Raw genomic sequence first — 17,980 nt, forward strand, 5'->3', positions numbered from 1 at the left:
AGGACGAAGGGCCCAGGGCCAAAGGGGTGGTCAAGGCACAGGAGCACTGACATGAAGGACAGCCTGAGTCCCGGCGGGCCGGAGTGAGATAAGGAATGCCTTCCTGTGACTGCTTAGGAATTTGGAGTTTCTATTAAATGCAGTGAGCAGTCGGGGGAGGAGCTTCAGCAGCCTGTAGTCTGACCAGAATTCCATTAAATAAGGACCACTTGACCATGTAACTACAGAAAGATGGGGCACAAAAATGGAAACCTGTTACAATGGTGGCGTAGACTAAGGTGGTGGTAATCAAGGAAGGAAACTGGACAGACCTGGTCATTCCCGTGGGACAGCACTGGTGGCGTCTGTCAGTGGCCTGCAGGCACGTGGCGGAAGCACCATCACGCCCAGCTCTGGTGTGAGGACTGGGAAGGGGGTGGGTGACTTACAGAGTGAGCCCAGCTGATGGGCTGGGAGATGGATGGGCTGGAGAGTATGAGAAATCTGTTTTATACACAACTGAATTTGAAACTACTACAGAAGTCCAGCTGGGGACTTGAAGCAGGCTGCTGGATGGGAATCTGATGCCAAGGCAGGTCAGAGACAGATAGATAAATGGACAACGTTTTCAGTTACAGATGGTATTTAAACCTCAAAGCCACAGGACTAGATATGATCGGTTAGACATAGCTCAGATGGAAAAAAGCTTCAGAACCACTGGCTAGGACATGCCAACATGTGAGACGCTGAGCAGAGAAGAGGGCGAGGACAGTGACCAGCGAGGTGGCAGAGTCCACAACAGCCAAGGAACGCAGAGCTCCAAGGAGGCGGCATGGTCCACTGTGCCGCTGAGAGGACACTCCTACTTAATACAGTTCAGAGTGCCAACGGAGCCCTCTCGTCCATTCTTTCCTGCCAACTCCTTCGATGACACAGGCAAAGAGAAATAAACTCAGTATCCAAAAGAGATTCTTTGGGCACTGCTTTAGGGGACAGAGGCTCCAGGGTGCTGGAGAAGATAGACTAGACAATCCTGGACTCCAGTATATTCAACAAAAAGAAACTCTGCTAGGTCAGTCCTTCCCTAGAAGCTCTGACTAGGAGAATAAGGGTCAAAGCTCCATTCGGCTGGTAGGTTGGCATGACTAAATCTAGTATTTTAAAGTCAGGGACTGCCAATAATCAAGTCAGCTTCCCTTCAAATACTAAGTAATTATTCTCATCTCTTCTACCTTTCTGTCCTGTTCAGCCTGTACTTCACTTCGGTGACGTTCTAATGCTTTTGCCACTGCAGAGTCAAACGCCTGCTTTTCTTCCAGCTTTTGTTTTTCCAAGGCTAAGGCAATGTGCTGCTTCTCTATGGCTTTCTGTTCAGCTAGCTCCCTGTTGAGCTGGTCAATGCGACGATGTGCATGGGCAATCAGGGAGTTCAGGTCATCAGGAGACAGCTTGTCAGCTAGAGAAAAATCCACAGTAACACGTTAATGACTTCCACAATGGTACACATTACTACAAGGTAATTTGCTTCAACTGGCTAATTTAAAGAGGTATCAAGGAGCACAAAGAGTAACTAACATATGAAGAGACACTTAGAATTTTCAGTTCAACGAGAAATGGGTAGCTAATGTTCAAAGACTAAAGCATTTTCAATCCCAAGTAAAATAATTCAGGTGGGCCTTGAATGTATATCGAAGCTCTGGGACAGGAACCCAGTCTCGAACAGGTATTTCCAATCTGAAGTAATTATAAATTAGCTTTATAATGCCCTGTAATTTTGTCTCTAAAGACCAAGCTTAACATATGTAGCCACTTCTAATATTTTCTTTTCATGCATAACTGTGATTATCCACACCCCAATTGGATCTCTTCTGCTAACAAGTCTAGTCCAATTCAAGTCAGTATTTGCCCTAGTAAGAGCTGTGTTTCTTTTCTTAAACAATTATCTAAAATAGTGATCATCGAGAAGCGGTCCTGGCCCAGCGGATAGGGCATCCGACTACCACATGGGAGGTCCACGGTTCAAACCCCGGGCCTCCTTGACCCGTGTGGAGCTGGCCCATGTGCAATGCTGATGCGCGCAAGGAGCGCCGTGCCACGCAGGGGTGTCCCCATATAGGGGAGCCCCATGCAAGGAATGCTGTGCCACACAGAGGTGTCTCCCGCGCAAGGAGTGCGCCCCGTAAGGAGAGCTGCCCAGCACGAAAGAAAGTGCAGCCTGCCCAGGAATGGCACCGCACACACGGAGAGCTGACACAGCAAGATGACGCAACAAAAAGAAACACAGATTCCCGGTGCCACTGACAAGAATACAAGTGGACACAGAAGAACACACAAAGAATGGACAGAGAGCAGACAACTGGGGGGGTGGATAAAAAAATAAATAAATCTCAAAAAAAAAGACAGTGATCAGCAAATGAAGTAGTCCATCACAACCACTTATAAAGCTCTTAAAAAAGTTACTTATGCCCCCAAAGGCGCTGATGTTAGGCTTAAACAAGTATATGTATTTTTTAAATGTCACACTCCAAAAATGTTCTGATGTATATAACAGGTTAAGAAATATAGGTCTATCAGCAACAATGTGGGAAATGTACAAAAACTAAATTCCTCAATAAAAAATAGAAAATTAAAAAAAAAAAAAGAGGGTAAGAATTTTATTTGACCAAATTCAGTGTGGAACTTCTCTGGATTTCAATTTGAATAAACCAATTGTAAAAAATCATTTCATTATATAATTGGGAATATTTGAACACTGAACATTTTGGTAACATTATGGAATAATTATTAAGTTTTAGCTGTGACAACAGTATAGTGATTAAGTGTTTAAAAACACTGAAAGTATTTACAAAGGAAAAGATATATTTGGGATCTGCCTCAATATAAGCTGGGGAAGGATGGGAAGAGATGAAACAAAACCAGCCATTTGTTAGTAACTGCTGAAGTTGGGATGTTCACCGGAGTTCATTATACTGTTCTTCCTACTCTTTAATGATTGGAACTCTCCAAAATAAAAACTTTTTAAAATACATCACATCTACAGGCTTCCAATCACTTGATTAAATATTTTTGTTCCTGAGAGCACATGGATGTCAAAAAGATCCAATTCAGATTTTTCACGTTAACATATTTCTGCTTTATACTATTTAGATGACTCAGCAAGAGAATCACAGCAAAACAGAAAGACTTCAGTCTTTTAAGATTCCAAATAAAAGCCATTAAGAGTAAAATACTTGTATTACTCACCTAGATCAGAAATACCTGCAAAGAAAAAGAAGAAAGTTTGAAAAAAATAATGTACATATTTCAGTTATTGGTCATTTAATAAGGAACATCCAAAGGAAATAAGCAGAAACCAGCAACAACAAAAAAACCATATTTTAATACTGGAAAGCAAAATAATAGAACTTATATTCTAAAATTTTAAAGTTTTCTTAATGTAAATCAAGGTCAATTCTAACATAAAGTGAAGAGAGTCACTGATATTAAACACAGTTTTGGTTTTAAGGGACTAATCTGTATTTTACTCAAAGCAATTAGTTTTTTTCACAGGAACTACAACTCTCTTTTACCCCCGACATTTGCATGTTATTAAGTCATGCAATTACAACAGCACACAGAGTTGTTCAAACACATCTAGGAACAGCCCGCCTCATTCCCAGTAACCCTGACCAGCAGGTGGCAGAGGCAGGAGGGAGGGTGCCCTGGTGAGCTGGCAGCACTGGGCACCCGCGCTCAGTGTGAGGGTGCATGGGGAGCGCCAGCCGCCTGCCGGGCCCACTAGGAGGGAAGGGTGTGCTAGTGCGTGGGGAGCGCCAGCCGCCTGCGGGGCCAATTAGGAGTGGAGAGTGCCCAGAGTCCGCGCCTTTCCCCGGAATGCGGGCGCTCACGGTGAAGCGGCAACGCACCTCACAGCCCTGCCGCTCCTCAGTGGTGGGATCTTAGACAAATCACCTAAATCTTCCTAAGCTTCAGTGCGCTCACCTGCCAGGTGAGTTTTAACGATGGTAAGAATGCCCAACTCACAGGGCTGCCGCGAGGGCTACGTAAGATAAAGCACAGCAAGCAGAGCCCAGAGCAGAAAGTTTCAGTCAGAGATTTCCTTTTTATTGCCAGACTAAGTCTTCTTGGAAATGGTTAGAATGGACTAAAGTGAAGGGAATCAGATATATTTTCTGTACATTTCTCTCCCCCAAGACTTAATTTCTGGAGAGGGGATCCTGATTTTCAACTCAGTATCTTTCTTATATTTGAAGATAATCAACAAATGTCTCTGGAATTTGTTTTTTTTAGGAGGTACCAGGGATTGAACCTAGGACCCTGGTACATGGAAGCAGGTGCTCAACCACTGCACTACATCTGCTCCCTCCACTGTGGTTTTGATTTGCGTTTCCCTATTTTCTTGATGCCTAGAGATGTATTTCCTATCCATCTTTCTTTTCAAACAGTGCTCACAGTGATTCCCAGCTAGGGGGGTTCTGAAATACGGGGTTTCAGTGCTTCAGGTGACCCCCCAACAGGGTAGAATAAAGGGGGCTCTGGAACCACAGACCAGGCCCACCCCGGGAACACGGGCCTCACCTCCAGGCCGCCCGGGCCGGGGAGGGCTGTGGGGCAGGGGCAGTACCAACGCCACAAAGCCTTCCAGTCACGCTTAAGTTCCTTTTTCCTTGCTCGAGCATTCACTTGGTTGCTGTAAATCTTTGACTCTTCTCCAGAGTTCTGGTAAAGTTGGTTCTGACAGTTCCTGCTTGTTTTCCAACGTTCCCATGGAGGGGTGGGAGTTTGAACTCCCTACCCCAGCCCTGCACTTTCACTTTAGTCTTTTTAAATTTTTTGTCTGACAAAATAAATGCATATGGTTTAAAAATGTGCTTTGGGAATCATCATCGAAATATAAATTTACTTCTCCTGTATGTCCCACGCACGGCTCCCCTGGAGCAGCGGCTGCCTGAGGCCAGGCATGTGCTGCTCTCCAACTCGGGGCCACGGAGCCTTTCCAGGGTGCTCCTCTGAGCCTTCCTCTGTTCATCAGGTCCTCAGGGTTTCATTTCCTCTCAGTTAAAAAAAAGTTTTTAGTAAACAGACACATATTTTTAGCCTTTTTTTTTTCCCTTTGGGCAGATTAAAAATTATTGATTAGCTCGTTTACCCTCATAAGACTTGCCAATCTATTTTTCAAAAAGATGTTTCTTTTACAAAGAGAGGAAGAAAAGGGGGGTAATTTTAGAGCTTCAAAAGATGTCTCTCTTTTAACCATGTAAAGTATTTTTTCATTGTCTTAAGTTTAAAATAATTCGACCCCCAGAATACTTTCTAAAAAACCCAGGGAAATTGGATGTAGCTCGCGTGGTTGAGCACCTGCCTCCCATGTACAAAGTCCTGGATGCACTCTCCAGGACTCCTAATACAGACAAACAAAGAAACACAGTGGAATACCATGTCACACCTTCTAGGACGACTAGAACCAAACCAAAACAAACAAAAAACTGGAAAGAAACAAGGGTTGGCAATGATGTGGAGATACTAGAACCCTTTCACACGGCTGATGGAATGTAAAATGAAAGTCACTGCGGAAAACAAGTTTGACGGTTTCTTAAAAAGTGAAGCAGAGAACTACATATGACCCAATTCCACACCTGGGTGTACGCCCCAAAGAACTGAAAAAGTGAATTCAAACAGATACTTGTCCTCCAATGTTCAAAGCAGCATTATTCACAATAGGTAAAAAGGGTAACCAACCCAAGTGTTTATCAACAGAAGTCTGGATCAACAAAATATGGTATATACATACGCTGTTACTCAGTCATGAAAAGGAATGTGCTAATTCATGCTACATGGATCAACCTTGGAAACATTAACAGGTAAACCAGACACCAAAGAACCAATATGGTATGAGTCCACATATCTGAAATACCTAGAATAGGCAAATTATGGAGACAGCAAACAGAGTAAGGTTACCTAGGGTGGGGAGATGAATGGGGAGTTACTGCTTAAAAGGCACAGAGTTTCTGTTCGGGGTAATGGAAAAATGTTGGAAATGGTGGTGACTGTTGCATAACATTGTGAGTATAATTAATGCCACTAAATTAAATACTTGAAGATGTTTGAAATGGAAAACTTTGTTATGTATGTACTTACCACAATTTTTAAAAATTGTCAGGGACAGAATAAGCTTTTCTAGTTGTGAGAGTCTTGGCTCGAATTACTCGTCCTCCCTGGCGACGTGCTACTTTTAAGTGCCACTGTGCGTAACAACACACCTGCATCTATACACACAGCATGGCAGTAAGGCCCTGCCCTCTGTTCTCAGGACCACATCTCTCCTAACATTTCAAATACTTAAGAAATTAATCCTTTTTCTCTGGTAATCTGAAAACAGTGAACTCACATTATACTTCATTTAACCTATGCAAATTACACTAAGAACTATGACGGTCTGATTTGAGGGTAAAGGAGGAAAAAAAATCATAGTCTGACAGTCTGAACAGTCTGAATGATGCTCCCTCCAGAGTGTGTGGGCACCAACAGGGGAGGGAAGCATAGCTGGTCTTGGCTCCTGCCTCCTGCACAAGGTTCGAATCCAACTATGACCCCTGGATTGAGTTCAGAAATTTTTGTGTGTAAAATGTCTCAAAAACTACATAATCTGGTATCTACCCAAAGAAACAGGGATCTGTCCCAGTGCTGCAGGAAAAACTGGGTAAGCTGGCAAAGTGAGGTACGGCACCTAAATATGGCTACACGTACCAGTTCAGAAGCATTATAACGGAGATGTCCCCTGGGAACTCTGACAATCGGCAACTTGCGCCTCCTCCAACCCTGGCAACACCTGTAGGCATCCTTCTGACAGCACCCTCCTCCTTCACTCACAGAGGGGGAGCCACACTCTGAACTGGGGCTTATCATCCCCAGGCATTTACTGTACATCTGAGAGTATACGGATGCTTAGTACCCTCCCCTGTGGTAACCCTTGCGTAGTGGCCCAACTGAACTTCCCAACACTCTGAGCTCTTTGCAAGTACCATTCAAAGAGCTGACTCCCTTTTCCAAGCAGCGTCCTCGGGTGAGTCCTCCAGCACAGTGCTAAGAGCGGTCGTAAGGTGCACAAAATTTTTTTACATACACATAACTTTACACTAGGCTCTAGATTATAAAAGCATCTTACTCCCTTGGATTCCAAACAGGTTTTAAGGAGTAGCAGAGACCAGAATGGACTCAGGGATTGTGGAATTCACACTGGACAATTCAAGACTGGACTTCGAGTGCCCATGGCTATAAACCAGATGTGTCATGCTGGCTCTAGATGAAATAAATTTTGAGCACAAGGTACTGTAACCGAATGGCAAATGCAGGCCAGAAGAGTGTGGATGAGAGAGAATTGAAGCAGATTTAGAGGAGGTGATCAGTTAAAAAGTGAAAAAAGGTAAGTACCAATGCTTGAGTTGTACTTACTCCTCCCTTTCCAGCCGGGCAGGACTTCTGGGGTAATGCTATCCAGCTCTCGTTTAAAGTCATCCCGGGCTTGGACCACGAGTTCGTGATATTGGGACACAATCTTGGCCTCAGACTGAGCGGCCTGGACCTGAACAAGTACGAGGGATACATGGGTAAACTGAACAAAAATACCAAATACATCCCAAAAAACAATGTAATTCATTCATTCACTCATGTTTGATTGTAAATTATAAATAATACATATATAGCAATCCAAGGCTCAGAAAAAGGAATATAGGCCTTAGCTTTGTTTCCTTCCAATCCTATTCAAATACCATGGGTAGACCCTTTTTCCCATCTTACATGCCCCATTCCCTCTTCCTCTGGGTCATGAGAAACTACCCACATAGACTACACAAGTGCAGACAGGAACATCTTGCCTTTACTTACAAAATTAAAATTGTCATAAGTGGTAATAACAAGCCTGAAAATGTTACCCACAGAAAGTATTAACAATACTGAAAAATCCACTTGGTGTCCAGGCAAATTTTTAAAAATAGTAACAGCTAATATTCTTTAAATGAGGTGGGCTGGATAGGGGGGAGATGGCAGCACTCTTATTTTCATGAATCTTTAAAATCCTTTGACTAAAGGGTTAACTTTTAAAATAGAAAATAATTATAAGAGACCTGAAATTCACACCTTTTGGACCACATTATCCAGATCAACTATCATGTTGTGAAGTTTGCCCTCTGCAGCAGTTATGTGAGGCTTGGCACCAGCAACCTCCTTTTTCTTTGCATTTTCAATTACACTTTTCATCTTCTCTAACTCTTCTCTAGAAACAAATAAAACAAAAACTTAATATAATTCCTTGCCAGATTTATTAAACTACATTTTTAGGTGAGTACAACATACTTTTTTTTTTTTTTAGGTATCAGAGGCCAGGGATTGAACCCGACATCTTGTATGTGAGAAGCCGGCACTCAACCACTGAGCCACATCGGATTCCCTGAGTTGGTTTTTTTGTTTGTTTTGCTTGTGGTTTGGTTTTTGTTTTTTCAGGAGGCACCAGGAACCAAACATGGGACCTCCCATGTGGGAGGAGGGTACACAATGGCTTCAGCCACATCCACTGCACACCTCACTCCCCATTTTTTAAAAGTCTATGAAAGAAATATAATTTGAAAAAAATTAGTCAATGCTTTTGTAGAGTCAATAGTTAAAGAAGCTTTTCTCATCAAAAACTGAAAATACCCTTGGACAGAAGCTGTATTTACTAGCGTGAACCAGCAGAGAAACAGCACGGTATATGAGCAGAGACACAAGCTTCAGACTCAGACAGGCCTGGACTAAACTCCCAGCTCAGTTCTCGGCCCTCATGGAGGGCGTCTCAGAGGCTGGCACAGAGGACACGGCATAGTGCCTGCCACACTGTGAGTGCCCACAATGGCAGCTCGACGCTCCTGCCCATGAGAGCAAGCACGGAGAAGGCAAAGCAAGAGAGGAGGCCAGAGACCTCACTGAGACAGCAGATGGATCTCCGAGCCTTCAGGGCTCAGGATGGCTGAGGGCCCGGGCAGACTGTGGTCTGCTCACTGTAAAACACAGAACTCAGAGATCTGACTTGCGGTCGACTGATTGAGCACAATGTCTAACATCTTTTAAAAGACATGTTGGCTTTATCAGAAGTCTTCTCTGTTTCCTATGAATAATAAATATTTTATTACAGAAAAGAGCAAAATTTTGAGTGACAAGTAACAATTTCATTCTGTTGATGAAAACCTTCAAGTCAAATGTAGGTTTCCATTGCCAGAGGTTTATCTTGTACTTTACTTGCTTGCTTGATCTGAGTTTTAGCCAACCTTCAAGAATCAAAATTGAGGTGGCATTAAACTAGATCTATGTATATCCACTAGTTTGTCAGATACGGCAAACAGATTGTGTCATATTCTCTAAATTCTGATGAAAGTGCCCAAACCACCTCCTGAAAAATCCTGTAATTATAGCAAAATCTCAACAAATCTGCACAGATACATCACTTAAGCAATAATCCAAGAAAAATTTTTATCTAAGACCCTTTATATAAGTTTCCGCCAAATTCATTTTAGCCTAATTGTATTTTATTCCCTTTCTCTTTCTAAACCTCCAGTTCCTGACCCCTATCCACCAAGCACAAGTGTGGAGTGGAGTGAAGGGCTTTTCTGCCTCCTCTTTCTGCACAGACAGTGCAGAGAAAAACCAGCGGGAAGAAAGCCACCAGCAGGCCCTGATTACATGGTAACAGTCCAGAGGGTAATTACTTGGCTCTGAGAAGGGCATCGGCAGCTTCGTCCACTGCCTTTCTGCGTTCCTTCAATGCACCCTCCACCGTGCGCCACTGAGCAGACTTATTCTCACCTGCAATCTAAAAAAAAATGTTAATTAGGTAAACACGAATAAGTGCTATTATTAATGTCGCAGCATAGGCCCACAGGATTAAACATAGAAACATGTGGCAGTAAATTCAAAGGTAATTCTCTAAAGTAGGGGTTCCATCTAAGACTCACGGCTGGGCTCAAAGGAGTCCGTGAACCATCTCCCATCAACTGCTCCCCTAAATGCTAACAAAAACCTGTGTTCTGGTGCCTATAATCATTTTCTGAAGATAAATGATATTTTTCTTAGATTCTCAAAAGGAAGCATGAACCAGATAAGGTTAAGAACACTTAATTTTCATGATTTACGTTTACTGATTATGTCATTCTTCATTACAAGCTGGTCTACCAAAATCATATTTTAAGGATGAGAAGAAAAGTTTATACATATATAGGGTCCTTACTCCTCCAAAATGTTATCCTAAAGAGTGACCCTAAAGGTGAAAATCATCTACTGTCAAAAAATCTTGCTTGAAATGAATTATATGGTATGGGAATTACATTTCAAAAAGAAAAACCCCTTGGCAAGTCTAACACATTTTTTCCTCTAGCATTGGAACCAATTGCCATTTATTTGAGCACAGAGTTGGCTCACACTTAGGGGACATGGCATAAAACAACAACAGAACAAACCTCTAACACTACAACCACCTTCAGTGCAGCAAGAGGCTGACACTGCTAGAGATGCAAAGGAACTGCAACCACTGAGGGCACAGATGGATTTTCTTGTCCACCCTCCTCCCACTCTGCATCTAATACACAAGGAGTAGAAGGTTATGGGAACTGTCTCAACAATTTATATTTTCCCTCTTTTGCAAAATGTAGATTGGAGCAATACCACCACGTGTCCTGTCTTCAGAGGACACAGAGTTGGGACCCTGGAGAGAAGCTGCAATATGCACCTACAGAAGTTTGATATTATTGATGAATTCACAAAAGAAATATTGGATTGTTTGTAAACTGGTCTTTTCCTCTGGGCATCTTAGAGTGTTTTGGATTCAGAAGTTTTACTTTTAGTTGATTAAATAATGGTTAAGGCTTTGATTGGGCCACATTAGAAGGATGCTGAGTGCCCACCCCCTTGGTGGGTGGGGACTCACAGAGAAACCGGTCCAAAGAGGAGGTTAGTTTTTGAGCTGGAGCCCTGGGAAGTGAGCACACAGAGGAGCCTGGTCGTGAGGAAAGAGAAAAGGCCCCAAGAAGAAAGCAATCTGTCCGCCTGATAGTCTACAGCTGGACTTGTGGAGAGAGCAGAAGCACTGAGCCTGCAGAAAAGCCCTGGGGAAGAGAGGAAGCCAGGAAGCCTGAGCCTGGCAGCCGTCTTGTCCCAACACGTGGCAACACTTTGGTGAGGGAGGTAACTTACGCTTGATGGCCTGGTAACTGTGGGCTTCTACCCCCAATAAATAACCTTTATAAAAGCCAGCAGATTTCTGGTATTTTTCATCAGCACCCTTTGCCATTACCAAAGAGTAAAATATTTTGCTTGGAGAAAAAACAACAGAATTATTTCAATAATTTTATTTCATAACATCCAAACAGGGCCAGTGCTAGGGCTTTGCCTGCTGAGATGACTGCCTCAGCAAGGTGGCTCTGGGCCTTGGGTACCGACTCGTGGGTCCTTTGCCTTCTTAGGAATCTAAGTATTTCGGCTTGCTACTCTGCAAGGAGAACTCAGCAAAAGTAGGACACTCTGGTTTCAGTCTTTCAAAACGCTCCTTCAGCACCAAGTCTCCCCTCTGTTTCCAGTGACAACCAGAATGGTCTCCATTTTAAATGGACATTTATTATCAACAGAGAGTTTAAAGAACCAAGCCCCCTTACGGAAGAGTTACCCTTTTTACCCCACTGGATGTTGCCACAGTCACAGAAAGCTTCTCAGAGTAACACTATTTTTAAAGCTTAAAATGAAACTACAGGGAAACGGACTTTGGCCCAGTGGTTAGGGCGTCCGTCTACCACATGGGAGGTCCGCGGTTCAAACCCTGGGCCTCCTTGACCCGTGTGGAGCTGGCCATGCGCAGCGCTGATGCGCGCAAGGAGTGCCGTGCCACGCAAGGGTGTCCCCCGCGTGGGGGAGCCCCACGCGCAAGGAGTGCGCCCGTGAGGAAAGCCGCCCAGTGTGAAAAGAAAGAGCAGCCTGCCCAGGAATGGCGCCACCCACACTTCCTGTGCCGCTGACGACAACAGAAGCGGACAAAGAAACAAGACGCAGCAAATAGACACCAAGAACAGACAACCAGGGGAGGGGGGGAAATTAAATAAATAAATAAATCTTAAAAAAAAAAAAAAAAAAGAAACTACAACTAATTACAAAGGAACTCAATTATACTGAAGTACAGTTACAAAATATTTTCTTTTAATTTTGTGAAAGAGTAATGTATATGCTTATGAACACAGTATATAATCAAGATTTAATTGATTCATAGGTCTAATAAATACCCTAATTCAGAAGTAGATATGAGTATAAATGTTATTTCAAGGCATCTCCAAGCATTATAATGTGATATGAAAATATCTGTGCATTCTATCAGTGACAAAGTCAAAGGAACTGCTAAGTGATTTGTTCCCAATATTCAAACTTGAAAGAAATGCACTGATATTACAATTTGAGGTTCAATAGCCCCCCTGATTTCTATCCCCAGATCCAACTCCAGGTTAGGAATCCCTGCTTTTAGAGGAAATACTTGGTACTTTTCTTCTATCTTTGTGTTTCACTTTGTTTTTATATTTTACAGAAATTGCTGCAAGGTGACAAAGCAAATTGACATGACTGATGAAGATGATGTTTCAGTGAATGCACACATTAGTCATCCTGCTAAATAAAATGCATCAAGAAAGGATGCTGGTTTGGGCCATATGAATATCACACTCTAGTCATATATTACAAATTTCCCAAGACTGTGACATGCTGTTAGAACCTAATCTTCTATTAAAAGAGCCTGTCACAGCTGACCTAAATCCAAAGCGTCACTGTTATCTCCAGGGGCCAAAATGTGTCTTTGTTGAAGGCATTTCCTGCTTTCGGAGGCTCAGGGAAAAGCCTGCCTTGTAAAAGGTGTATCAGGTTCCCCCACAATCAAGCCAAGCCCAACCATTTCCAAATATTGCTTTGAAAGAAAGCAATTCAGGACATATTATAGATCCTGCGCACACTTGCAGCTTTAGAAGAAATGGAAGTCAGAATTTGTTTTTTAACATTTCAAAACTTATGCACATATTTTTACTGATTTTTTAACATTAGTTAATGCTCCTGAATCTTAGTTAACTTATGATATATAGTGTCCCTTAGTTATAAAATCTTGATCACACAATAGATTTTATATGTCTATTCCACATGGATTACCTATTATGTATTTTGGGGGAAGAGGAAATAGTCTTCCAAAAAAAGTCTTGCACTACAGTGATACAATCACTATTTAAAGCTTCTAATCAGGGTCCTTCCAAAGGACACAGGTCCACTTAAGATCCAACCCAACTCCCTGGTATCATGACACTTCCAGACTTCAACTCATTAGTTACCAGCAGATTAAATATCTTCTGTAGTTCCCACTGTAGTTCCTGACTGAACCCTGATACTTTAATTTTTTTTCATGAACTTCAAATAAAACAGAATTTCATAAGTTTTCAACAGCTTTATGCTGTTAGCATCAGAGATCTACTTAACTCTTTTATGATGCATGTGCAAAACGACTGAACCAATGTGAAGTGTGTTTAAATTTTTGATATCCATAGTTATGATGGCAAAGGGATTTTACTGATCATGCATGAAACTGGTCCGTAAGATTTATGGTTTATGAAACTACTTTATTTTTATTTTACTCTTTATATGACTTGGTATCAACACACATTTTATATGTTGAATAAATGAATGCAATTATAAAGGAAATCTATTGAGTTACTGAGTCCCAGTATTACATTTTTAAATCAATGCCATTATTCTTTGAAGTGTTTGATGTAAGTTATACAAATATTATAAGCATTTTAAATAGTGGAGTTTTGGGATACAACTTTCTGTATTATTTCTTACAAATGCAAGTCAACCTAAAATTTTATCAAAATAAAAAGTTTATTTTTTAAAAAAAGGCTGGTAGTCTTAAAGCCAAAAAACAGAAATAAGCAAACAGCAACAAAAACAACCAAGTACTCTTATGAAAACAAATTTGAATGAATTCCTATTGTGCCATGTAAGTGTTGAGAGATAAAATAAAGGGACCTTCATAAATTTTCTTTTGCCCCAGGTGTTGTTTTCCTGTTTTAAGTTAATTCCTCTGAACTGTCCTGGCTCAGTGAGAGAAAGCCACACCAGGAGGAAGAAATCAATCTATTGAATAATTCAGGCCTAGTCAGTCTCCGGCTCACCTCAGCATTGTCCATGGCTGCTTTCAATATATTGGAGTGTGTGTTGACAGCCTGCACCGCAGCATTCTGAGCTGCAATTGCCTGCAGAGTGGTCCGAGAAGTCTGGCTCAGAGCCTCTTCTAAGCTCTTGGCTAGAGCTGCAAGAGAAGGAACAGTTAGGAAACAGAGCCCTGGCGCCCCCTCCCCCACTGCATGGCTTTTATTTTAAAGCTTTTCTCTTCCCTTATTGACTCTGCCACTGAATTCACACACCCCCAATTAAAAATAAAAATAAAAAAAATAAAACCCAAATCTAGAGAATCAAAGTTTTAATTAAAAGTATGGAAAAATATTGATAATTAATGAATCTGGATGAACATATGGGGGTTTATTACACTATTTCTACTCTTATGTATATATGAATATTTTTGAAAATGAAAGGCTGGGTTTTTTTGGTACTCCCCCACCCCACCCCACCCCAGGGAGGTCTGGGGGTTTTTTTAAGAAAAAGATTTGCTTAAAGGAGGCTAGCATATTCCAGAAGGGAAGAACAAGGTTCAGGACACTCCACTCCCTTTTCTCTGTTTGAGGCTATCAGTGAAGCACAGCCACTAGCATTTTTTTTTTTCTTTTTAAGGGATACTCACAGCAAAATACTTTTATCACCAAGATATAAGGGGATAACAGACAAACAAAAGGAAAGAAAAAAAAGAAAGCATGCAAACAAAAAAAGGTAGCTTGGAAACAGTGTTTTTCCATAAAAACAACAATGTACAAAAGCAAACTGCTGGAAGCTGCTTAAGGAGTATCACAAAGAAAGCCTTAAAATAGAAAAAGAGTAAAGCAAGTGATAATTTCTGATAATACAGTAAAATGGAAAAATGGTCATTTGAAGAAAGGCCAGTGGTAGATTAGTAAGATGATAATTTTGGACATGAACAAAAAAAGAGAAAATATATTTGACAGCTGAGACAAAAACAAAAGGTGATTTTGAGCAAAAGAAGCCTAAGCAGAATTTAATGGAAGTTTTGAAGAAAGATGAACAAATGGAACCTAATGAACCACAAGTGGTATCTACGCCACACAGATGAAAGGAGAAAGCTAATCATAAGAAAATACTAACAAATAAATGTGAGCTCAAAGTGGAGAGGCAGGCAAAATAAAGAGAGAAAGGGGCTGAAGAGAGAAAATATGCTATCTGGCTCCCATGACATGCTTGTGTTAACGGTGGGAAGTCCAAGTGCAGACAACAGAGAGCCACCTGCCAGAGGCCCACACACTCCTGGAAACGGTCTGCAGGGAGGCTGCCGAAGCTTCAGCCTCTTCAGACTGACCCTCCATAAAAACCATACACACACACCTTTCTTAAGTAAAATATAGGAGGAAATAAGGGAGTGATAGATGAAATCCTGACCATTTTCACTCTATCCAAAATGAATAGAGGAACTGGACAAAGGAAAAACAGCATGATTAAACAGTCCATGTATCCATCTGAAATTCATACCTTACTTCAAACTGTGCAGGCAAGAAAGGGAGAAGAGTGAAAGACAAAGGCAAATATGAATAAAAGAAAAAAGTGATCTCAATTTGAAGCAGTAGAGAATTTAGGAAAATGAAGAAGCAGGAATAAAAGGACAGAAATATTTCACTTACTTGAAATATATTTCACTTATTAAAATATAATGACTTATTATGTCATTTATAACATGGCCAAGAACTCAGAAGAAAGCCAAAAAACACGAAAAAAGCAATTATTCAAGCAAACTAATAAACTATCACCTATGCTCTATGCTTATTCTGTCCCTTCTATTCTTTTATGCAATTCTAACAAACCTGGTTCCTCAGAGTAGATCAGAATCCAACAAATTAGAAGGGAAAGAGGATCCACTCAAGAGAGGTCGGCAAACAGAAATAAGCAAGGTGGTGGGGTGGGGTAGGTAGATAGCTGCCTTAAGAACAAACAGCTCTCTGTCCAGCAAAAAGCTATATACCCCACTGCCTCCAAAGATATTAATATACTGCAGCATAGTACAACAGATGATGGTTCATGTGCCTTAAGACAGGAAAATACATTTTTAAGATACCTAATTCTCTTTTAAGCCATCAAAAAACCTGAAATTGAAACTTAAAAAAGAATATGCTTCAGTGACCTGGAAACCAGCAACATGTAGCTTACTCCACCCCACCAAAGACAGAGAAGTGGGACACCAGAGGCTGGGTAACGGACTCGAGAAGCCAGGTAATAAGCCAGTCTGAGCCATTCTGAGTCACTCAGCTAACGCATGAGCTTGCCAATTAAAAGACTCAGGCAACCTGCCAAAGCGTAAATAACAAACTTGTTCCCAAGTATAGAGAATCTTCAGCACTAAGTCCAATAACAAATGAAGAAAATACATGATTTTGTTTTTTGAATTTTCAACAATTATACATTAGAAATGTTCCTTGTCACTTGGGTCACTGAAGTTCAGATGGAAAAAACAACAAATGATGAAATAAGGTGGTGAATAGAGTCATGGCACTAAGGAAAGAAAGAACAAGCTGATGTATGAAAAATATGTGCTGATGGTTTAAAAAGAGAGCAACTTGTAGAGATGATCCCAAGTGCTTGAGAAGCTGTCTGGTTCACATACACTCGATCTTAACTTGTTCTTGCTTTTCCTGTTGTGCAAGGCGAGCTGCAACTTCTTCAGGTGGTCGCTCTCTTACAGAAGATGAAGATGCTTCCTCTTGCAGCAAAAGCAAACAAGAGGAAATCAAATTTCAGCACAGAATTTCAATAGCTAACAGGGGTATAAAATCCCCATCGTTTATACCTGTCACTTGTGTCAACTGAGGACATTTTTGTATTAAGAATTCTAAAATCACATCACCCTTAATGATTCTAAAATGAAGAAAGAGAGGCTCGGCTCTTAATTCCCTAGTTTCCAAAGATTTATTCAGACTTTAAATTTTTAAAAATTTCCTGCGCAGGTCTGAAGAATTAAGCCCCACACAGTATGCAGGTGTCACTTGGCATGAACAAACCATTTATAAATGTTTTATCACTTATAAAACAGCAAATATAAATAAGCTACCTGAAGTGGCACGTGTGGGTTTTTCTTCACCAAGTTCAGGTTGATCAGGTTTGATAGGTTCTTTATGCTGAACTGCAGGGGCTGGGACCGACAGCGTGTCACCTGCTGCAGAAATAATTTGAGCTGCCTCTGTAGGTGCTATAAATATATGTTACTCATGTATTTATAGTTTCCTGGGTTGAAAGAGAAACATAAAGGAATCTACTCCTACTACACCAATAGACAGGGGCACTGCCCATTACATTTACAAACCCACACAAAATGGACAATGGTTGAGAAAGGACAAGAGAAGGAAGTCTAGTCAGCATCCTGCACGCTAACCATCACTAGTTACCCTGCAGCAAGGTTTCTAGTAACAGTACTAAACAGCAACAAATCTTAACATAAGTGGACATACAATTTACACAACACAGAAATAACAGGAAAAAAGATGAAGAAGGGAAACAAAAGAAAGTAATTACCCAATAAGAAATGCTTAACTGCTTTGAAGAGTGGGAGAGATAAGGAGGTATGAGCAGGATTAGGATGACAGTTTTAAACACAAAGAAGCTCACAGTGAAGACGGCGAGTTAGTGAAGAACAGAACCAAGTTATAAACTATTTTACATATGTATTTTTAAGGAAGGAAAGCCTTTAAAGGAATCAAGGGCTTAAAAATTATAAATAAAAGTTTTAATGGGAAAGGAAAATGAATAATAATTCTAGAGGTGGAACAGGAAAAAAGAAAGGAATAAA

At 41.2% G+C, this 17,980-nt stretch overlaps 1 protein-coding gene across 1 annotated transcript in view; it reads right to left on the reverse strand.

Annotated features, from left to right (window-relative positions):
- IMMT (inner membrane mitochondrial protein) overlaps nt 1–17,980 on the reverse strand; it is a 43,710-nt gene that overhangs the window by 4,704 nt on the left and 21,026 nt on the right. The window contains exons 5-12 of the mRNA XM_071208951.1: nt 17,246–17,383; nt 16,802–16,897; nt 14,193–14,329; nt 9,717–9,820; nt 8,116–8,251; nt 7,432–7,561; nt 3,223–3,237; nt 1,212–1,435 (exon numbers count right to left, since the gene is read on the reverse strand). Of these exons, the coding sequence (XP_071065052.1) occupies nt 1,212–1,435; nt 3,223–3,237; nt 7,432–7,561; nt 8,116–8,251; nt 9,717–9,820; nt 14,193–14,329; nt 16,802–16,897; nt 17,246–17,383 (980 nt within the window). The remainder of the gene's footprint in view (nt 1–1,211; nt 1,436–3,222; nt 3,238–7,431; nt 7,562–8,115; nt 8,252–9,716; nt 9,821–14,192; nt 14,330–16,801; nt 16,898–17,245; nt 17,384–17,980) is intronic.

This window comes from Dasypus novemcinctus, chromosome 17 (assembly GCF_030445035.2).
Source record: "Dasypus novemcinctus isolate mDasNov1 chromosome 17, mDasNov1.1.hap2, whole genome shotgun sequence".
Lineage (NCBI taxonomy): Eukaryota > Metazoa > Chordata > Mammalia > Cingulata > Dasypodidae > Dasypus > Dasypus novemcinctus.